The sequence below is a fragment of the Rhyacophila brunnea genome, unplaced genomic scaffold, assembly GCF_057557595.1.
Source record: "Rhyacophila brunnea isolate RB1 unplaced genomic scaffold, BYU_Rbru_1.0 scaffold_12, whole genome shotgun sequence".
Taxonomy (NCBI): domain Eukaryota; kingdom Metazoa; phylum Arthropoda; class Insecta; order Trichoptera; family Rhyacophilidae; genus Rhyacophila; species Rhyacophila brunnea.
In genome coordinates this window covers 5748844-5773067 of record NW_028232774.1, presented here as the reverse complement: position 1 = coordinate 5773067, position 24224 = coordinate 5748844, and the positions used below count along the sequence as shown (strand labels likewise).

The 24224-nt window shown below is 35.2% G+C and overlaps 3 protein-coding genes across 5 annotated transcripts; all 3 read right to left on the bottom strand.

The window, feature by feature from the left end:
- Window positions 1-1336: 1336 nt before the first annotated feature.
- Dysb (dystrobrevin binding protein dysbindin) lies at window positions 1337-5800 on the bottom strand. The gene is made up of 3 exons (XM_085940125.1): window positions 5136-5800; window positions 3803-3973; window positions 1337-2862 (listed from the first exon to the last, which is right to left on the bottom strand). Exons 1-3 carry the CDS (start codon window positions 5644-5646, stop codon window positions 2768-2770), a joined length of 777 nt encoding a protein of 258 aa, XP_085796251.1. The 5' UTR covers window positions 5647-5800; the 3' UTR covers window positions 1337-2767.
- Window positions 5801-11139: 5339 nt separating this feature from the next.
- On the bottom strand, window positions 11140-17873 carry LOC147077696 (uncharacterized). Of its 3 annotated transcripts, XR_015072219.1 has the most exons (3): window positions 17502-17873; window positions 14148-15291; window positions 13387-14043 (listed from the first exon to the last, which is right to left on the bottom strand). XR_015072219.1 is itself a non-coding variant. In XM_085960641.1 (2 exons), exons 1-2 carry the CDS (start codon window positions 17644-17646, stop codon window positions 11140-11142), a joined length of 828 nt encoding a protein of 275 aa, XP_085816767.1. In that variant the 5' UTR covers window positions 17647-17852. The 3 variants fall into 3 exon arrangements, 2 of the variants coding, with proteins under 2 accessions (XP_085816767.1, XP_085816766.1); XM_085960641.1 differs by lacking the exons at window positions 13387-14043; window positions 14148-15291 and adding an exon at window positions 11140-11822 and having other exon boundaries at window positions 17502-17852; XM_085960640.1 differs by having other exon boundaries at window positions 13387-15291.
- A 2133-nt stretch (window positions 17874-20006) lies between these two features.
- Window positions 20007-23184, bottom strand: LOC147077695 (uncharacterized). Its single transcript, XM_085960687.1, has 2 exons — window positions 22940-23184; window positions 20007-21553 (listed from the first exon to the last, which is right to left on the bottom strand). The coding sequence occupies exons 1-2, from the start codon at window positions 23082-23084 to the stop codon at window positions 20679-20681; spliced, it is 1020 nt and encodes a 339-aa protein (XP_085816813.1). The 5' UTR covers window positions 23085-23184; the 3' UTR covers window positions 20007-20678.
- Window positions 23185-24224: the final 1040 nt, after the last annotated feature.

Genomic DNA, 24224 nt, shown 5'->3' with positions numbered 1-24224 from the left:
ATATTTGTTAAAATGAAAAATGACAACCCACACAAATCAAATTTTACAAGAGACAAAAATGTGTTAACACAATCACTGCTGACCTGTTAATTAATTTTTAATTACCACATTTAAATATCATGTTAATTATATATAATGGCCAAGTAACCAAAAAGAACCGAACCAACCAATAAAAATGATGGTTAAGTCTTTTCTCCCACTTCCCTATCTTCTTTTTTTTTAAATTATAAGTTTTTAAATTTAGATAATAATTCCGGATTTTCAGCTACATCTTCAGACACAGTGTGTACATATTTAGTGTTGTTCAATGTTATTATCCAATAAAACCTATTTTGAAAAAACTGTGGGTTAACTATTTCTTTTCTACAGTCGATACTTTATTCAAGTAGTATAAAAACGTCTCTCAACCATTAATCCATAACCTACGATGGGCAGTTTTCCCAAAATTAATTTTTTCCGCGGTTAATGAAATTATAAGATAATTGGCGCTATTAGTATGACCATGACATATATGTTTGAGTGAATCATACTACTCATTCAGAAAATATGGCCGAAGTATGCAACTTTCTGCACCTTGATAGTACAAACTATAAATTCTCTTGTCTTATTGGCTCATTTTAAAACGTCTTCATTGGCAATGTAAGCAGCCCAGGATATCTTCATTGTACGCTGATAAGCCACCTCTTGAAAGCCTTGTCTTCTTATGGTCTGTTCTTTTAACGCCCAGGCTTCGTGATGTAGCACCTGACATTGAGTGACAAGTTTTTGACAAGACGTTTTTGGATGTCATCAATTAACGCTTTAAAAATAAACGGTTAATATTGATTAAAAATAAATGCAACCATGTCATACATCCTTCGAAATTTATACCTCTATCAACATTCAAGCACCCTAATACATGGCCCCCACATCCTGAAGCGGGCCCCAGGCTAGGATGTTTGGCAGGCCCCCCTACCTATCGCTAAGGGTAAAGGTAGTGTGACGCGTTACACTACCGTTTTCCATGGTGTATGCAGTAAAATTAAAGTGTATTTTTTAGCGATTTTTTGTATTTTTAATATGTAAATTTGGATAATGGAGTTGTCGAGTCGCGGCACACAGTTAAAAATTGCATCGTAGACTTTTTTTTACTATAGAGAAAATTTGTGGTGTGTGTTTATCTCACTTATCAGTCGACTCGTTACGCCGGGCCCTTCCTGTGCCCGGGCCCCTAGGCTAGAGCCCTATCAGCCCCCCCTTGCGGGGGCCATGCCCCAGTATATATATATTGTTAATGGGTACATAAAGATATGAGGGAGACTGTTTTCAGTTGCATTTAGAAATAAATAAGACAGTTGAAGTGTAAAAATACTTTTTATATATAGAAAAACTTAACAGATACTTAATTTATGTAATATAATATGGAATATTTTATTGTGTTACAAAGGATAAATTATATAAGGCAAATGACAATAATATGTTTTTTGAACTTTAGATCTGATGTTACAGCATTCATAAACTCACACTGCTATGTAATATAATATAATCCGAACAATACGTATTTGAACACCATGCAACAATCATAAATAATATACTTACAACAATTACGAACAAGCAAAATATTTTAAATTGAATGTAAATTGAATATTTTTATCAACTTGCATCTAAAAAAAACCTTTATACTGTTATTTACAGCCAGGAATCATCTCGTCAGCTGAATACAGAACTATTATAACTCACATTTGAATTTTTTTTAAAGGGAGTTCTTTGAAGCAACCTACTTCAATTAGTTATTATTTATATAAATAAATGTACGTTTAGTAGAACTGTTATGAAAAAAATTACGTATAAATTTGTTTATATAAGTAATAAATAACTTAAGTAGGCTGTTTCAAAGAACATTTCTGTAAAATATTTCAAATGTTAGTTAGAATAATTCTCATCATAGGTAAATCACAAATGTATAAAAGCAAACAGTAAAGCAGCCGTTATTCACACTTTTATTGACAGATATTGGACTAGATGACTGGCTTTCTATGAATTAATCCAGCTTTGTTTCAAGCATAGATATTAAAGTGTGATTTTACCACTAGGTAAATATTTATCTGTCACTTTCATACACAATTCATTATTTCTCAAATTTTTGTACCCAAAATATAAACTTTTGAATATTATTTAGGATTTCCACCCATTGGTGTCCAATGATGGACCACTGGTCAAGAAGTGCATTTATATAACTAACAGTGAACATTCAGGGGTGCCATATCAGTGGATACCAGAAAACCTAGACTGGAATGAGGCTATAAAGAAAATGTGCCAAAGCATTGGATAGATTTTCACCATAGGGCATCATTAGAAATAGGAAAATGGAGTAAGTCTATTCTACCATCACCACGGCTGGTGCTCTGCTTTGTAGAGTCTCCTTTGCAGAGAAACGAGCTTAAGCTAATACTGAGGCAGGGCACACAATGGGTAAATAATTTGATGCCCTCAGCGATTCGCAGCTCTGCGATGAATGTGATGTTTTAGAGGACATTGTACATATAGCAGTACAATGCCGTAAATATGAACGTCACAGTACAGCTGCGAATTGCGGATATCTATGAGAATGTCGTCGAATTGAAACGTGCCCTGGCGGTGGGTAAGACGGAAAAGCTTGGCAAAATTGTAAAGTTCTTTAACAGAACAGGAGTGAGGATCTGATCGGCGGATCCCCTTCTAGAAGAGAAGAGGCGATATGACAACGAGTCGCAGTCAAAGCCTCGGTAAAATCACAAAAAAAAGGATGTTAATTTAAAAAGTCTTCCAATTCGGTATTATCTTCCGTGTCCAGCTCAATTTCTTCCAATCTTGGTTGAGGATTCACCGTTCTTGGACTGTTAGCTGAAAATTAAAGAAAAAACTCTATTAAAATCGATTAATGAAATGACCCTGACAAAGTCTGGCGCAGTGAATGGCAGGCATCTGTAGTGAGGAACATTCATTGGGTGATAGTCCCAACGGTGAAGCTTCGTGCCACCCAACTCAATACATTGTGGGCATTAGACGCATACACTGTGGACATATCCGATATTTATTTATTTGTTTAGAGTTGCGTCCGATATGTCTTGCCATAGGGCAGCGATTTCCAAACTGAGAGGCGCGCCTCAAGATGACAAATTTGGAGTGACTATTATTGAAAAATAGAAAAATGATAGAATTATCATACGATACTTCATTGAAACAAAAAATTCAAAGTGAAGCCCTTGATCAATTTTAGTTGAATCGAAGTGAAGAATATAATACTCTGTCAAGCATAGCAATGCAAGTAATGTTGCCATTCATAACATCATATTTTTGCGAAACGGGATTTGCTGAATTATCTGCAATTTGATAAACTTTGTGCTAATATAATAAACAAGCACATCCATCGCACTAAAACTTAATTTATATAACTATATACTTATAGTAAATTCTTGTTATTATTCTGTCAATTACATTTTTTTGTATTAATACATTTAAAAATGTGTGTATTATTTTATGAAATAGAAGATAAGATTTTTTTATAGGGGGGCGTAGTAATATAAAGTTTGGACACCGGCGATGCCGGCGCGATGCGTGAGGTCTCGCTAAATGGAATTCCTTGCCAATTTGTGAAGATAAGGGATTGTTTGTCATCCAACAAGGTGATGAAATCTCATTGGAATGGATCGATGCTCTACCGGTGCCATTCCAGTGACAATTATTTTCTAACAATGTGATTTTGTATTGGTGTCTGTGGTTTTCTTTCCGTGTATTTGTCCACGTTAGATTCTACACCCTGATGAGTGAAGAATATAAATACCAGCAAGTGCAGCGGTGGAATTAGAAATCCTATAGTTGGCGAGGTCATGTTGGAAAGCGGCATCAGCTGCTGCCTGCCGCTCAGACAGCTGCCGGCGCTGGCGTTTCTCTGCTTCACGTGCGCTTGCTGCTTGCTTACCCGCCAGACTTGCACGTTCCTTCTCCAACGCACCTGCAAAAGAAAACAGTCAACATGACGCAATCTTGCCAACATAACAATGTATAGCATACATCATTTCGCTTGACTGAAGGCTGCCAGTTGGATCAAGGTAATGCAATTAGTTAACAAAAATAATAATGATATGACTTGGACAGTGAGCCACTATACTATATTATACAGTAGACAGTAATATAAAGCAGAATATATACAGTTTATTTTAAGAATTGCTGTTTCCAAAATTTTCTGGCGCTAGTGTTTTTCGTACAAAATTTAGTTACAATTACTAAACCAAAAATTTCATGACGATTATTAAATGTCACTAGTTTCACACATTATAATTTGGATAGTTACAAACAATGACATTATTAATGGACGACGCACTCAATACAGTAGCTAGCAAGTAAATTCGCACATTCTCATGTATAGGTAGACGTCACGCAATTTCCATTATGCGATATCACGCATCGGGAATTTATAGTAATATGACCTTTATTGTAATGGCGTTAGAGCAGTGTTTCTAATGTTAATGTTCATTTGAGCGAACCCGTTCGAACCGAGCCATTCGGCAGACCCAACAAAAAGCATCAGGAATTTATAGCTATATCACCTTTATTGTAATGGCGTTAGAACAGATTATGCCATTCGGCAGACCGGGCAATAAAGTGAGTGTCATTTTTTTCCCAAATGATTCGTCCATATTATTGTCATTGGTTACAAATACATAAATAAATCAAATGCCACTAAGTATTTGTGACAATAACATTATTTTATGTTGAACAAAGGTCAAGGTAAATGCTAAATAATCTTTTATTATTGTTTCGCCATTGCACTGTAACGTAATCCATGATAAATTTTAAATATATAAAAATTACATAACTTAGTACTTAGGTACTTAATATGATTATGCCATTGTTTTATAACTTTTAAAAATATTGTTTTCTACTGAAAACCCTTTCATTCGGGAAAATGTCACTAAGTATACACTGGTTGAACAATGTGATTTAGGCACCGTGGCAGACCACTTTTAAAGACATTACACAAGTCAAAAGACCTAAGTAATATGCCATTTAAGTATAGTAATTGAATTCTGATAATATGATCTAAGTATACCTAATGAAGTTGGCTTAAGATGAATATATTTACAAAGAAATTAAAACAATCTTATTAAAGTTACCTAGCTTCCTTTCTTTATACATAGTAAGCTGAAATTTCTGCTCCACCTTCCTCTGCATGAAGTCAGACTCTTCAATCAATGCTTCTAACTCGATTAGCTCATTTTCCACATGACGGAAATGCCCGCCTAATAATTTCATCTGATCGGCACATTTATCGATCTCTTGTATAATATTTGGAATATCTGCCAGGCTGCCGTTGATGCGGTTTAAGTTATTTAACTGATTTTCAATCCGCAGGTGAATTTTCATCAATAACATATCAACCAATTCGGCTTCGGCGGAATTTTTTTCCGAATTCTCGTGAATTTCGCTCCAATTCTGTTGATTTTTCTCTACTATAGCAGCACCAGCGTCGGTATTTATACCGTTAATTGACAAATCAATAGATTTTGAATTTCTAATATTCCTTTTAGACTTCTGTACTTCTGTTACCCTACGACGCACTGTCTCATTTAAGTTAATACCATCTTGAACCACCGAGTAGAATTTATCTCTGAAGCTATCAAACATGCTGATTGTGTGAATACCTCAATGCATCGGATAGAGAACTACCAATTTTATAATTAATTAAAATTGCGAAAAATCCAGCTACAATAATTTGTTTTGCTACTGTCAAGTGAAGTGTCAACGTGACGTCTTGTTTTTTTTCTGGATTCCCATAACAGCTGACAGTTGCTAATTCCCAGCCAAGTAAATTTTACTTTCGTGAACTATGCCATAGACAATTATGCTTCAAATCAAACTCTACGACGTCATGAATCATGACGACGATCGGTCACATAAATATGACTATGACCAAAGAGATTGGAATGACATATTTTTCGACATTGTCGAAAAACCCGTTTCTTAGTTTATACTTTTTCCAAATACTTTGATGTGCTACCTAGTGAAGTGTTTATTTATTCAATATACCTAATCCTTGATTTAATTAATTACGATTCAAATTAATAACAATAAAATTACAGTTTCCAACCGATTAATCAATTCGGTGATCATTTTTTTTAAATGGTTTAAAATCGGTTCAACACAAAGAGTCCAATCTCTTTGGTTCAACCTCTTCCTTTAAAATAGATTTTTTTTTGATTTGTCAACTTTTCAAATGGATTAGTTGGTACAGTTCGGTTATGAGGAATACAGCGGATAACACATTTTGAAAATAACCGATATACTGGATTATTTGTTAGTTTGGGTTGGGTTAGGTTAACCTAACAAATAATCCAGTATATCGGCTATTTTCAAAATGTGTTTGCCGCTGTATTCCTCATAACCGAACTGTATCGATTAGTTTTTTCTTCCCAAATTATATTTTCCTTATTCGTAACAGGTGCTTTATTTAATTTTGCTAGATTTCGTTCTCAAACTTCGGGACATTATGGAGTTGAGGTTCTTGTTATCCGGAGCAGGGTATTATTTGTTGGGCTGATACAAAACAAACTGGAACAGTCGGAAATCCTAATGACAACCGTTGTGAAAGCAATTGGGTCGGGTGAATGTGGTTATGTCAGAAACAATTGTGAATGCTAGTGCACAGTAGCACCACGGTGAGAGTAAAGGCAGAAACACATTTTCACGGCACGACACATGAGTTCAGGGAAGCCGAACCACAGACAAAACGTACAGATACGTGTATCAAAAGCACATGGAAGTCACCTCAGTCGTATCACGTTGCACCATCAACCTCACGTCATGTGAAAGAAAGTTTTTATTTTCTACATGTTAAGCGTCAATTACATTGAGCTTCTTTACGAGCTGTTTGTTGGCGAATTTAAAAGCGGGCGATTCAGATACTGCGGTTTGATGATTACACACAAAACTTTCCATTCGCTGAGAAGCCACAAGCCAGCGACTATTTTGATAGAACGTAGTTCGTCTTTTTACCGGGAGGTTGGTACTGCGCTCTACTGCGCAGACGCAGTAGGCCCACACGCCGGCGTGTAGCGTGTAAAGTTGACCGGCTTTCAACTTTTCCCGGTAGAGTGTTTACAACCTGCTTATTAGCTTGTTCGATGATTACACTGGGCTACTTTACAGGCAGATTGTAAATTCGCCAATAAACAGCTCGTAAAAAAGCTCAATGTAATTGAGGCTTTATCAAATTTTTTAATCATGTAACCTTACATCTGTTTTTATTGGTTAGAAAGGAAGCTCCAAATGACGCAATGTTGTTGTAGGTTGTCAGTTTCAATTAATGAATGTTCTGATGGATCCAACATATAACTTCACATGATAATAATGTGTTTCTACCATAAGGCGTACAAATACCACTTCTTTCTATGCGCAAGAAGCTGGGCTAATTTGTATATTGTTTAGAATTGCTTTACAGTGCTCGTCTCGCTCCATGTTGTACATTTTTAACAGCTATCTCCTTACCAACATTAATACTGTTACCTACTTGTCACCATTTATTTTTATTTTTAAGAATAAAGAAATATTAGAAACTCATAGTAGACACCTAAGTGGGTCTATTCTATGCTTATCAACCGCTTAAGTGATAAAGTGACAAATATTATCAAACTTAGGGTAGGTTTGTATCAAAATATTAGCACTTATTGTAACAATTACACGAAGCCGGTTTTTATTGTTGCAATAAGTGCTATATTTTAACAGCACCTATCTTGCTGCTGTTAAAATATCGCACTTATTGCAACAATAAAAACCGGCTTCGTGTAATTGTTACAATAAGTGCTAATATTTTGATACAAACCTACCCTAAGTTTGATACTATTTATCAATTTAGTGTTCGATAAGTATAGAATAGACCCACTGGTGCAAATAAAAATACTTTTTTTAATACAACTATACTTTAATAGGTACATTATATAGGTAATATTTTGTATATTTTCATTTTGTAACAATAACTTTTTATTCTTCACACAGTTATGCTCCAAGTACACAAGTAAACTCGCCGACTCTCGCAGGCCAGATAAAGAATAATTTCACAATTTGTACATAGAATCGTGAGCGAAGTAGAATAATTTCTATTATTACCCGAACCAACTCGATTGAAGCCGACAATTGCTTCTAAAGCCGCATTTAGACCAAGCGAGTGAATGTGTGTTCTTTCCTCACTCCAGCGAAATTCTTATGCTCGCTCAACAAAAAGTGAGAGAACAAACATTTGCTCGCTTGGTCTAAATGCGACTTAATATTACGGAGAACAGCTGAAAATATCCAAAGGCATTTTGCCGTCGCCTCCAGTCACATATACTTATCTTATCAACGTTTGTTTTCATAATTGTCGACAAACCGTATTCATTATACAGATGATAAAAATATTCTTAGTAAATAATATATTCCATAACTTCACGCATACAAGCGATGACTGTTGTAAGGGTATTTTTTGACACTAGCAACACAACCTATATTCACAAGCGTCAAGATGATCCAATTAGTACCTGAATTGTTGCATGTAACAGCTATACATGGCCAATGGTTGTTCACAACATCAGCATGAGTCAGCGAGTCGTTTCATGTAATTTAGCCATTAAGAATTCCATGCTTTGTAATTAATATAGTTTTGTATTATGATTCTCATAATATACAGATATAATGGTCTAGCTAGACTCTAAGAGTTCAATTAAATACGTATAGGAGAAATTTAATCGTCGAGAACCCCAGTCTAATAGGTCTATAATGTAAGTAAAGAAAGGTAAATTAACATTTTCGCTTTTGGGCAGAAGACATCAACGTTAGCAGAGTAGAAGTTGTCATTTCAGGCTTTTTATCAAAGAATGGCAGCACACAACCTTTCTTGCTCTGAATGAAACAAACATACAAAAACGCATAAATTTGCGAAGTTGTGGATTCATACCCGCTACCCACCCTGCCAATACTCCACCGAAGACATAAATATAAGACAATGGTAATAGGAATAACCTGAATCTAAAAATCAGAATTTTCATATTTCGAATGTTATATTTTATGAAATGGTGATTATCTTTATGCAGTCGAACTCGGTTATTACGATCACAGATATAGCGACATCACGGATGTAATGAAGAAACATTCGATGACATTTTAGTCATGATTTTCTCCATACATTTATTCACTTTTATAACGAGCTCCTTACCGGATATACCGAGCTAAAATGTTTCTTAAAACTGTTAATGTGTCGATGGTTTAAAAACATTTAGAACCTAAGCAATAAAATCCGACCAGACAGGATGCCGCCAGGTCCGGATTACGTTTATGACACTAGTTAAAAGTGTCTTAAGTACCTAATTGGTGTTTTCACCGACAAGATTGAAAAAGTATCCACGCATATGGTTGAAAAAAAAATCCAAGGTTTGTGAAGTAGGTACCTACCAGCGTTCATTACAGTAAACTACTTCTTTTGTAGTTTATGAATGCCATACTTGTTTCGGGGAAAAAATCTAATTGTGTACTTTTGTTTGAATTGTGACTTTTTGTGTTATGTGACCGCTCATTTAAAAATACCTATTCTCCGATATAACGAGTAACGCTTATAACGAGCAAATTCAGTCGGTCCCATCTTCCTCGTAATAACCAAGTTCGACTGTATAATTTTATTGATGTTACTTATCTTTATCGTTACTTGACAGTGATGACATAAATCCGATAGTGATAATTTGTAAAAAATAATAATATAACCTAATTATAACGCCTGTACATGTGCATGTATTTACTGGCATCAATATTGTGCATTTTGAACTAACGCGATATTAACTGTTTATACGTAAAAGTGCTGACTGTCTCGCCAATCTCATTCTTCAAGCGTAAGCGAGACGCGATGTTGTCATTCTATGGTGTTATTTGACAGGTTGTAAAAATTGGTAAACGTCAAAAATGTTTTGCGCGATGTATGTAGTTCGTTTTTTTCGCAGGCGCATATCTCACAAGTACCAACTGTCGCGTGAAAATTCAGAAGCTTCTGAACTTTTTTGACTCATGCATTCAATCTTGCAACTTGCACGATAATACATGTTTACACATGCATTTTCTTGTTATGGCCGCAATAATACATACTGTCAGCAGTAAATTCATGCACGTGTAAACGGGGTATTAGTGCGCATTGATTTAGGGTAATTATGCCGCAGATGCCCGCATGACCTTTCATAATATTTTTTTTACAAAAACAGTTTATTCCATGTAGACAATTATATTAAATACCTTTTTCTGTCGGTGCAGATGCTTCTCGATCCAATAATTGTTAATTTTAAATTTTCATACATTTTGATGCGTCATTATCATAAACTAAGATTATATTAGATTACATTAGGTTGGGGTCGGTTAGGTTAGGTTTGGTTTGGTCTAAAAAGAAAGTTATAAAATCTCATGCGGGCATCTGTGGCATATTTACCTGATTTAGTCTTCCATCAGAAATACTGAAATTATACTGCGAAGCACTTGCAACATATCTAAATAAATAGTATTGCACTGTATAAAATTATTTACTCAATAATCCTAGCTAAAAGGTGTATGAGATTCAAAGATTTCCATAGATAAAAGATATTTCTAATAACAGCTTTAATAATTTTTCAGGTTACGCCGAATATCCTGAAAGAATTGACATGTGTTACATAGTGTGTTTACTCTGAAGCGCTTAATTTCAAATAAACACCCTAAACGGTTTTTGAAAATTTTTGAGTTAGATATTATGTATTTAGATGGACATTTTGGTTACCTATATGGTGGCCAAAGATTGAACTTTAAAAAACGCCAAAAACCTTGCGGTCAAAAATTAGTGTAAATTTCAAAACCGTTAAATGTTGGGTGTGCTTTTCAAATACCCTAAAATGGATAAGCCAAAATACTCTTTAGAATGTACGAATTAAGTTCACAGATTTAATTAGATATGAGTTTTTCTCATTTTTCTCAGAACTATCTAAAACCGTTTTAGGGGGGTTTTGAAACTAGGCGCTTCATATTCACTCAGAATTCTTCATGTACAGTCTGAGCGCATAATCATTTACGGCTTACGTCAATCAAATCCAAATGCCTCAAACCGACGATTAATTTTAAGTAAGTGTAAGCATTGAAATATTACAAAAACGAGGTGCCTGGAGCAGAATGATATGTCTCCATGATAGGCAGGGTGGACGAAACAAATGTGGTTACATTGTCAGAAAACATAACACCGTCACGGGAATTTTTCATTTCTCTAAAGAGTATGTTCTGAAACTCTGTTCTAATAAGAAGTTTTTTCAGTGGCATTAACTTGTTCATGTATGGCATCAACGACTTGAAATAATGGAAATCTTCTCCGTCAACGTCGATGCTTTTATCATTATACGGTCTAATATGCAACTCTTCAATGATTTGAGGATGGGAAGACTGAAAGCGACCTTCCTTAGCATTATTGACAATATCAGTAATCAATCTTTCCACTTCCAACTGGCTGGATTCGGGCATCTCCTTTGTCGCTTCACAGATCGTACTAAAAAAATCATCCAAGCGGTGGGGTGTCTTTTTGGTTCTGGTCTTTCTTCGCGTCTTCTCTGCGTCTTTTTTCTTCTTGGCAGGAATGCTAGCAGACTCTTGGCCATCGCTCGAGACTTGACTAGTATCTCGAGTAGTAAAAAAAGGAGTCAGGAAACTCAACTGGTCGTGATACTTATAATTGACATACTGGAGGGCAATTTGGCCTTTTCTAATAAAGGTTTGTTTCTTCAATGCATCGTTATAGCAATTCCTCAAGCTTCGCCACTGAGCTTTGGCAGCATTGTCTGCAAACAATTTAGAAAACTTTTAATCAAATAATATGTTGTAAACTAAACAACTCAGGGAAGTTTGAATTTAAAGCCAGGCTTTGAAGAATTGCTAAAACTATAAATAAGAAAATGCAGACTTAATAAATAAAATAAATCAAACGTTCATTTTTAAGATTTTGTTTTAATTTAACTTAGGTATGTTAAAAATGAATATACATTCGAACTTGGCTATTACGAGGAAGATGGGACCGACTGAATTTGCTCGTTATAAGCATTACTCGTTATATCGTTATATAACATTTTTCGCGTGACGTTTTCTTTAAGCATCTTTTTCTTTCGACCATGTTCGATCCTAATAGGATCATATGGGCTTCTACAGAGTGGGGGTTTGGATTAACAGATTTAGTTTTTACGAGAAATGGATGTAAGCCTATTTAAGCATAGAACATAAAAAATCTGAAAACCATCGTAAAAATCCCCGAAACAAGCACGGCATTCACAAACTACAAAGAAGTTGTTTATTGTAATGAAGTGCTAAACTACAAAGAAGTTGTTTATTGTAATGAAGTGCTGAGCCACCGGCGCTGGTAGGTACCTACTGACTTCACAAAGCTTGGATTTTTAATATGCAATTTCAACCATATGCGTGGATACTTTTTCAATGTTATCAGCGAAAACACCAATTAGATACTTAAACACATAACTAGTGTCATAAACTTAATCCGATCCCGGAGGAATCGGTCTAGTTAACTGCCCGGTCAGATTTTATTGCTTGGGGTCGAAAATGTTATTTTTCAACGATCGACACATTAACAGTTTTGCTCGGTATACCCGAGAAGTAGCTCGTTATAAAAGTGAAATAAATGTATGGAGAAAATCATAAACTAAAATGTCAACGAATGTTTCCTCATTACATCCGAGATCTCGCTATTTCTGTGATCGTAATAACCAAGTTCGAATGTATCTAATCTATATTTAGTGATAATTTATAATTTTTTTATGAAAACATCTTTTTTGTGAAAGTTTTATTAGAGTATTTACTCTGTGTTTCCTTTTTCTTTCTAGCACAGGCCATGAGACCTAATGGTAGTTGTGTAATAATAGTTGTAGCAGTGAAACAAATCACAGACACTCTCCAGCTTTGATAAAATCACACAAATATATTGTGACCTTACCAGGAATCGAACCCGGAGTCCCTTGATGAGAAGATAGTGCCTTACAAATTGGACTACGAAGGCAGGTGTAAATTAGTAACTGGTATAAATTACTTCCAAATAGCTACGTTAAATATCATTTTCAGATCCTCTGTGGGCTTCGGTCAATTTACAAGGGCAAAATCGATAATTTCAAGATAGGTATACACTATACAGTATAATTAGTATTCTAAACTATATAAATAATAATAGTATTCAAAGGCTAGTTGTATAAAATTTAAGGAGTTAAATCTTGCAATTAAAAGTATCCATTTTGTACTCATTATAAAAATTGACCAAAAATCACAGATAAACAAACAACAAACGGTGTTAAAAACAACAATAGTGATAATAAATGAATAAAAAAGAAAATTCTTAACACAATATAAAAAGCATGTCAGCAAATTTAATTTAACTACTTAATTTTAACAATTATTGTATTTTCTTTATTACGTATTATTAGAAATTTTGAATGTAAATGTTTTCTGTATTCCTCGGTATATTCTTCTCCATTGCCATATTCTCTCATTGTCAAAGATCTTGCCTCCATTCGATATAATATGCCTGTCCGCATGACTGTAGGCATCGAGAGCCGTGTAGCGTCATTCACCCGATCTGATCATTGTGCAGGAGACGAACCACCCACTTCCTCACCGATCCTCAACTTTTCCACTGACAATGGACCTCTCTGAATAGTCATCTTTTCTGGCCACTGCAGTCGACCCTTCACCTTTATTTTTTGTAGTACAAAGACATTCATTCCTTTTACCATTTATGGAATCATAAGCATGCATATTCAGCACCACATTTCAAAAGTATCAATCACATGTATTTCTTTTTACTTTATACTTTATCGTCCAAGCCTCGACACAATAAAGAAATAGAACAGTATATCAAGTCTAGTACTGAATTCACAAAATTTTAGTGTACTATCTCGAACTAATTAAACCTCTATTCATTTAATTAAAAAACAATTACTAAATAAAATAGACACACAGTATTGTTCACTAAATTAATGATGATGGTGTTAGGGCCAAAGCACACTGCGAGTAGCCGCTTTGCACACTAGACTGCCGCAAAGCAAGTGCCGTTTACGCCCCCTGCGCCGTGTGCGCATCACACGGCTTCTCACAGTGTGCTCCGCCACTAACATGAAGAATTAACAATCACAAAAATTAATTATATTTAACTGATAATTTTTAGTGAAGACATTTCATTATTAATAAAAATAAAACAAAATTCTTAGTACATAATTTAATACATTATCAACTGGTCATCAGTTGACAACCGTATGGAAAAAGCTGCTCATAATCGATATTAAACTGTTTAATTAAGTGTGTAACATTTTGTTTTTCTTTGTAATTAATTGAATGCTATCCCACCAAGAATTGACCATTAACATGATTAAAATGACCATACAGAATGATGGAAAAGACTAATGACTTGGCCAGGTAAACTTTAGTCCTTTCTTAAGACATTGCTTTTTGATAGTTAGTTAAAGCCTGTCTGCGATGCCTTTTTAGCAATCCATCTCATTACAACTATGTAATGATCTCATCGATTTATAACCTTACTAAGCGAAGATTACGAATATGAGCCAGAAGTCGGGTGATATGTTTGAATGACAGGCAAATTGGAAGAGACAAACGATGTGGGGTTATCCGAGCACAGGACATCATCATGCGGATTTTTCATTTCTCTAAATAGAATGTTTTGAAACTCGGTTCTTATAAGGAGCTTCTTCATAGGCATCAAGCGATTCATGTACGGCATTAGAGATTTGAAATAGTGGTAGTCTTCCCCGTCATTGTCTGTACATTTTTCATTTGCACTATCGTCATCAGGATTGTAGAGTACCGTAGACCCGAAACGGCATTGCTTAGCGTCATTCACAACGTCGATTATCATTCTTTCCACTTCTGCCTGATTGAACTCGGGCATTTCCTTGGTAGTCTCACACACTGTCTTAAAAAATTCATCCAAACGGTGAGGTGGATTTTTAATTCTTGCCTTTCTATGCCTCTTTTCGAGGGAAATATCTGTCTTTTTTTTGACAGAGTCACTGTACGCTTCCGGCTCGTCTAACATTGGACTTAGGACATCGCCGGTCGCTTTGGCCGCCTCGGCAGTCTCTTGAGCGGTAAAGAAGGGTATCAAAAAATTCAACTGGCTTTGGAATTTATACTGGGAGAATTGAAGGGCAATTTGGCCTTTCCTTAGGCAGGTTTGCCTTCGTAATGCCTCGCGAAAGTTCACTCTGATTCTCCGCCACTGGTTTTCTGCAGCCTTGTCTGCAAATATTTCATTGCATTTTCAATAGAGAGAATAAAAGTGATTTCCAAACATCGTACATGACAATGCTGCAATACAAATGGTAAGCATTGTGACAATGTGGAGGGTCGCGTTGGAAGTCATTAAAATAAATCAAGCACAGCAGAATGACTTCAAAGGATTTCAATGACAAATTGTATCCACTTATTTTAAATAAAACCAAAAAAAAATACATTATGAATAACATTAATAGCAAGAACTTGTATATGATATTAAGGTCAATAGTAGAGTTACAGTAAAGTCCTGATTATCTGACATTTCAGATCATCCAACGAGTCAAAATGTACAAAATAATATGTAATGGCAATCTCAAGAACACATTTCATTGCCAAAAATTAGAACAGTTAAAGCCCTACAATCCCTTTATTTATTTGACAGTGTATAAAACATTTTTAAGTAATAAAACAAAATATTTGAAATGTAAGAGCTGAGCCACACCGGGCGACTCTGGTCTCCTCGTGCGTTTTATTCGGGCGACTTGCCGGCGACCAGAGAGGCAGCCAATAAGAATGAATGTACACGCAAGTATGCAAAAAAATACGTTCTCTCCGCAGCGTGGCTGCCGGCGACCTGCAGGCGACCAAGGCAGTCAATAAATAATAATAATGAATGTACGTACCTACGCAAGTATGCAAAAAATAATAAATATAATGGCGTGGCTGTCCGCGACTAATCGCCCGGTGTGGCAGCACTCAATACATAGCTATATGTTTTCATACATCGCTACCGGTCGCCCGACCAGAGAGACTGCGAGACCAGACCGAGCGCAAGAACGAGATTTTACTGATCGCCCGACTTTATTGCTTGCGCGACTACTGGGCAACCAGGTGTGGCATGGTCCATATAACTGCATGCATCGGTCTGGTCTCGAGACCAGAGTCGCCCGGTGTGGCTCGGCTCTAAGTCTATATCATTTTGTTCTACAACATTTGATAACTTGGGTAATTAATATCATCAAATTGGCGGTTTTCATTTTCTTCTCACAACACATACAGAAGCCAAAGAAGGATGCGCCATAAACAATTAATTGACAAAACAAGACAGTCTTAATAGGCTGATATATTTTTTTGCCATTTTTTAAATATCGGAGAGATCAATTCAAAAAATGAAAACTACCATTTGGACAATATGAAGTACCGTATCTTTACCATAACTAGTCTCGGGCAGTTCTGACCTTCCCGCAATCAGGGTTCAAAATGACCCGAAGTGCACTAGAGCACAGCTCCTGTTCATGAAATCCCAGACATTATCGGCAGTGACGTCCCTAGATAAAATGCCGCCCATAGCCAGCGCCAAAATGCCGCCTTATTTTTTTTTTCAGTATTTTTATCATCCTTTCATCAGTCCAATATCTAAGAAATGTGTTGTATGGATGGATACATTACTAACAAAATATCAAACTAATTATTCGCAAATCTGTACGTGTCGTTTCTGGTCATCAAGGACGTCGAAGCGCAATGGAAGTAAACTAGATATCGCGAACCCAATGAAACCAGCGAGTTGATTTTTTTAATAGAAAGATATTTTCGTTATTACTAAGTTTATGTAGCTATTTTTATATATTCCAAATGATTCTCCTCGATTTGCCGCCCTTCGAGTAACTGCCGCCCCCAAGTGACGATCAATCTGCCTACCCCCACGGACGTCACTGATTATCGGTACGTCATATAACAACAAATCTGACACACTTATTTATATAAAATATACCCAAATAAAATTAGAAAAAATACTTTAATATTTTCAGAACATTATCGAATGCTCTGGTTTGTAGAATTTTTCATTTCGAACGCTGCCCACAACCCTTTTTAGGTTGGATAATAATTAGTACCACAGTTATCTTCAAACAAAAATGACAATTCATATTAACTACTTGATAAATACAACCTGCAGCAGAGAGAAATGTCAAATTACAGTATTGATAAATTTCACATAGAAACAAATACTGGAAAATCATTTATCGGTGATTCCAGTTCCTGTCGATTATCAAAGTTCTACAGTATCGGAAATACATTGAAAGTAGACAATACTTACCTATAAAGATACCTAACTAAACTTAAAATATTATGTTACTTCAAGCGATGTAACCAGTCAAATCACTGGGAGCATTAAAGATGCATTACATATTATAAGGACCTGCGGGGGGGGACAATATAGTGAGAAATTAACTTACTATCGGCCATTGAAAACTCTTTCGCTATTTCGGTCCAGGCCACTTGTTTCATTTTATTATCCTTGTAGTGTTCATCATTGCGGTCATATAGATATGGCCGAATTCGCACAAATTCAATAAACCGCTCGATTTCAGATTTATGCATTATAAGACAGCTTTTCTTCTTGGCAGTGTTTATTTATATCACACTAATAATGGCTATCTGCATATAAACTATACCAATGTGAAGATGTAGGTGTGTGCTCTAAAATATGTTATTGACAAATAACTATAAAATAAAAATTGAATATCCCGAAATAAGTAGTGTACAAAAATTAATTGTATTTTGTTTTGACGTTTGCGATTTTATCCATAGACAATTTTTTTATAGTCAGTAATTATAATTGCCAGCACAAAAAATATATTTATAAATTATTGTACAAAGAGATTGTCGCCTTGATTTGGTCGTGCATCTGTATCCGTCCGTCCAACCTTTTTGGTTCTATCCAAGAGGTTGAACGAATGAACATTGATTCAATATAAATAAAAAAAGATTTCAATTATTTATGCATGATTTTATTTTGTAGAAAAAACTGGGTAACATTTTAACCAACCCTGTGTAATACCTACCTATCCCACTTATATTGTTATTAGACAAACACCTCAATTCTTGTTCAAAAATCATTCTTAGCACATCCGAAAGAACTTGCTAAATTATCTACATTTTAATATTAAAAATAACTATTTTAAATACCATAAACTAAGGTTACTTTACCCCGAGGTAACTTTATCCCGGTATTATAAAAAAATATGTTTCAAAGCCATCTGCCAATGTTACTCAATTTAATACTAATCTAATATTAGTTTTCATTCAAAGGTGACTCTACTGGAGCTAATTAGCACCAATATAATATTAAATTAGCTTATTTTTTCTTAATAATTATCAATAACACGTATTAAAGTGCATCTTTGATAAATTCTGTACCTAACTTGAGAGGCCCGATGCCCGTAGTGGCGTTACACCTTTAGCCCTTCAAAAAACATTAAATATGTAATTTAACAAAATGTTTGAGACTTTCACGGTTATTTGTTATCATTATAGATATTATTATGCTCACAGTTGAAAACAATGAACAAATGAGTCTGTGGTCTTACGCAAAAGAACTTGAGGTAGCATCTAAACCCGCAGGCACAGGGTTGGGAGTCCCTGCAGTGTACATGAACATAATATTGTCCTTCCTTCTTGAAAGCTTCGAAAATCGAAAACACTATTTTTATTTATGAGGTCGTAAAAACTGTTTAATTTTTCTTCAGATCTCAAAATTTAAAAAAATAATATACTTTATACAAAATGACAATGATTTCTGGTACTTAGGTTTGCAAATTTCTCCATTGGATGTATACAAATAACAAGATTACCAAAACTTTAAAATTAAGTACTGAGATTCAAACCCGGAACCCACATTACAGTCTGGACACGTTACCGCTCGGCCATTGTGTATTGTAATGCCTTTCCATGTTAGACACTGAAAGTATAATTCTTAGGTAACTGACTTACCATTATTACCACACGCTGGCATGGATTGAGGCTTTTCCAGTGCCTCTGTAGTGCTGTTGACAATCTGCCTTTATGTTACTGTAACTATTTTTATTAATGTATATCTCGATGCCGTCGCCGACACTGGCACCCTGTCGCTGAAGTGAATTAATATCAACAATACGTTAATTACTTGACCTATTATTTCATGACCACCCGTCTCCCGATGCTATCGTTTTAAATGCGTGAAAGATAATCGAAGGCCTTGGATAAATTACTCAGTTAGGTGAAGGGTGCCCGCAGCACCCAGATGGACGGAGATGGGTGAACACATCTGATCTACCTTCCTATCAAATTATTACATTATTTAGATATAGACAAAAAACGTGACACCACTGGATTATTTATGACCACATCCTAATAGGATCATATGGGCCTCCATTGAGTAGAGGTTTGTATTAACAGATTTTTGTTTTTACGAGAAATGGATGTTAGCCACTTGCTCAACCTATTGTCTAGCCTCTAGTCTAGTCTCTAAACCTAGGTCCATACTATAATGTGTATTTGTGAGATTAGAGACACAACATTATAAGCCGACATGTAAGCAGCTCGGCCATCGTGGGCGATATACTACTATTACTACTTCACCATGTCACACCCCAGCGTTGGGTCACAGGACGAACACAAGTTCACGCCACTTCTGCAGCATAATATATCGTCATAAATAATCATATAAACGAGAGCGTTGGAGCGGAGCTCGAAGCAGGAGCACTGGAGCAATGTGATTTTACTCGGAGCAGGAGCACCAAAAATTTGTAGTGCTCCACTGCTCAGGATGTTTTTTTTATTATTAAATTTTCGTCCTAAAATCCAATGAAAATAATATATTTTAACACTTTACAACACTGGAATTATTTGAAATATGGCAACACTGCCGAGTGATAAATAACCTCATTTTTTGACAGAAAAGGCAAATAATGACACGATTTGCTGTTGGGGATTTTGTTTAATAGAATTAATAATGAATACTTGTATACATATTATAATTAAAAAAATTTACCCGGAGCGGAGCCGGTGCAAGTATTAGGTCCCGGAGCAGAGCAACCCAAAAAGGGTCCGCTCCAACGCTCTGATATAACATAAACAAATCTAAAATAAAAGAAAAATTCGTATCCGGTACTACTTAAACAAATGTGAAACAATAAGTAATATAAACCAGGAATTAGTTATTGATAATTATTTATTTAAAAACTTTACAAGAATGTCAAAAATTTATTTTGAGTAGGCATTTGTTAAATATAATTATTAGTCCGAAGAAAAAGAAAGTAGTTACAGTTATGACGAAAGCAAGACCGATTACTACAGTATTACCAATCTCTCTTCGATTTTTGGCAACTGGAGACTTATACAGGAGTTACATGTATTTATTCAGGGTGTTCAATTCTTCAATTGCTCACATTGTTCCAGATCCAGACGTTTGTGCAGCTTTGACAGTTTATTATTTACTAAAATCAGTTTCAATAATATAAAAAATAGCGGATATTCTATTATTTTCTCAGCAATTTTATTTGCTATAACGAATGATCAGTTGCCTAATCCCTTCAATTCATACTTAGATTACTGTATGCCTAAGGAAGAAACTGCATACGCAAGGGTTCTGTTCAGGTCATGGTAGGTATATCTATCTCAGCCACAATTTTTTTTTCAAATTCTTTTTGAATGAACGCCTTCCTCGACGGCGGCAACTGCTTTATATACGGCAGCAAACACTTAAAATAATCAACATCGTCTACTTCATCACCTATATATATCTGAGAAATATTTTTACTATGGTCTAACAAATGGTCATTGAAACAATTAAATTCTTTGGGGCACTGCAACGCGTCTGCTGATGCTTCCAAGAAGACATGAGAAGCGTTTTTATGATTCACACTTTTTTTAATTTTGTTCTTCTTTTTGTGTCTCTTAGTTAGGATGGTGCAGGCAGTGCAACGTTCTTCCGCATCGATCACCATATCAAACAACTTTTTTTTAACGTCCAACTGATGTAATTTGGGAAGATTTTTTGTAGTCTCACACATAGTTCTGAAAAATTCATCCATTTTGTGAGCCATCAATTCTGCTTTCAGTAACTGCCGACCACATTTCTTTTCTTGGGTTTCCAAAAATCTGGTTTGCCGATTGTTAAATTTTTTTTTATTTTCAGTGAAAGATTGCGATAACCAAGGATCAACTTCAATTTTCCTTTCTCTATTATTTGTCGTCAAAATTTTTTCGAAGTCAGCTTGAATATCATCTTGGGAGGTGTCGTGTACAGATGATTGTTCATCAATTTTTTTGTCATCAGTGTTGATAGGAATGTAGAAGGTGTCACCGCGCCCGACAGCTGTGAAAGGTATCAAGAAACTCATCTGTCTTTGGAAATTGTATTCTAATATCAGATTTGCACGTCTACGGCGTTGTGGTACGACTTTCCTTTTCAATGTCTCTCGAAACTTGTCTCTCATTCTCTTCCATTGCAATTTTGCAACTCCACCTATAAAAACAAATGTAAAACATAGGTAGATGGTTGTTCAGTTTACTTAAATGAAAACTTGAGTGTAACAAAAAACCACAGGGTTTCGGGACACTATTTTTCATAAGAAATTTCTTATAAATAAAACAAAATATGATTCTGTCTATGAATGATATATTTTTGTGAACTATTATATATTTATTTTTTTCCGACCATGTACGATCCTAATTAGTAGCCCATCCATGGACTGAAACCGTATGCGGTTTCGAACCGTGTGCCATACTAAGCTTATCTTTTCTGTTCATGGAAATATATTTTCACAAAGTATATTATAAGCATCTGATCGTATCCGTTTATACCATAGACTTACACTTATAAATTTAGTGAAGATATATTTTCATGAACAAAAATAATAAGTTTAGTATGGACACAGATCTAAACCGCATACGGTTTCAGTCCATGGATGGCCTCTAGATCATATTATAGGCCTCCATAGGGTTTAGGTTTGTATAAACAGATTTTGTTTTTATGAGAAATGGATGTCAGCCAGTACATACTCTGACTCATACACAAATTGAAAAAACAATACGACGCTATATATTATAAATAAATATTTTTTTTATACCTATTTGTTTATTTGATTGAGATAGGTTTTTTTGTTATTTTTATTACACAAGTTATGGCCAGAGAACACAAAAATAAGGGAAGTTGGTTGCCTTTTAGGTGAGGCTGTAAGAAGGTGTAATTCACCAATGTGGAGAAATATGTGATAAACATGAACACGTGTTTGAAAATTATGTTACTTTTGTCTGTATCATAATAATATGCATTATAGTTTTGTCATGTAAATGAAACATGCATTCAGTATTAGTAATATTTATTTTGAGGACACGCGGCGGGCTTCGTATTTCTTGCGTTTTGTGGCCTGACCTTTATTAAGTAATAAACCGAAACTGGCTTCAACGCCTTGACCCGTGGCGACATGATTTCGCATTTCCATCTTATTAATCTGTTCTGTGGTTATGGCAAACAAAATAATAAACGTTGGTATTGAAATATTAAAAAAAATAAAGACAAATCATCTGTATTTGTAATAATATTTAACTATTACGATGTTTGAAGATGGGACCCTCCAGCACTGTGGGGTTTTGTAAAGTGTATGGGTAATTGTGGCGCAGATGCCATCATGAGATTTTATATTTTTTTTTTACGAAAACAGTTTATTCCATGTAGACAATTATAATAAATACCTTGTTCTGTCGGCGCATAGGTTTTTCGATACAATAATTGTTAATTTCAAATTTGAAATTTTTCATACATTTTGACGCATCATTATCACAAACTAAGATTATAATTAGGTAATATTAGGTTGGGGTAGGTTAGGTTAGGTTAGGTTAGGAAGCTCACCGTTGTGCAAAGAAAAATCAGCAGCTATTTTATCCCATATTTCATCTTTTTTAAAATGCTCATTGTAATCCATATGATTTTGATTATATAGAAATGGGTATCGCCGAACTCTCTCGATAAACTTAGACTTTTGAGACTCTCGCATATTTCACAAAGTTTTGTTAACCTGCAATAATTCTCAGTGTCAGATCTCAGATCAGTGTCCACTTGATCCTGCGATTCTAGTCTTTCCCCAAAATAATAACTCTGTCAGTGAGCGCAGTGTTGCCAACTGAACTATAATTATAGTACATTTTGGTTCGCGTACTATTCGAAATTTTATTAATTGAATTCGCCGGTTTGGTTAGGGGTTTATATGTTGCGATGTTTAAAGTTCCGTAAAATGCTCGTTCTTCAATCACAGCAAATCGTAATAGCGTGAAGCGAGGGACGTAGTAAGTATAATCTTGTGTGTAATATAAATAATATAAGATCAGCTCAGTGTGCGATATTAGTCTATGGACGTGGTTTTGCGTTGTATGCCTACTCTACAAAACTAAGCCCTCTTTCAGACGGGATTCCGGTGTCGAGCCACCGGCGTGGCTCGATTCCGCATTTACACATAACTAAATGGGAGCGTTCAGACGGAAGACACCCGTATCGCACTTTTTTTAAGCCACCTGTGTGGCGGAGATTCCGCATTTACACATAACTAAATGGGAGCGTTCAGACGGAAGATACTCGTGTTTACGAGAATCGCACACTTTTCCTTTGCCCGCCACAATGTCAAGCCGCTCGAACTCATTATTATTTGCGAGCGCGGTTTTTATTACCTTTTTTTATGCATTGCCTCGGCCGAAGCTCCGGCGATCATAATAAAAATAATAATTAATACAAAGACCGCTTTGATGCGGTGACACGTGTGCTATTATTATTATTGAAAATGAATTTATCATTGACACATAATTAATATTAATAGGCATGTTTTTTAGCTAAATAGAAATTTCTTCAAAATAAAATGCATAAATGAAAACAGTGTTTCATACTGATCCAGATTCTGAAAAAAAAAATTAATATTATTCTGTTTTCAATAAAAAAGACAATTTACAGATGGTGGTGTTGGTGAGAAAATTTCTTACGATCGATTTGATGAAATTCATTATTGACAATAGTTTATAATCAAATAGATCAGTTTGGTCGAGCATCTTCAAAATACCTACTTAAGTAGGTATGTAAAGAAATAAATACTAACAAGTTTTTCTCTCAATGTATTTGCCATACTTTGTCGTGTAATTATTTTTATTGC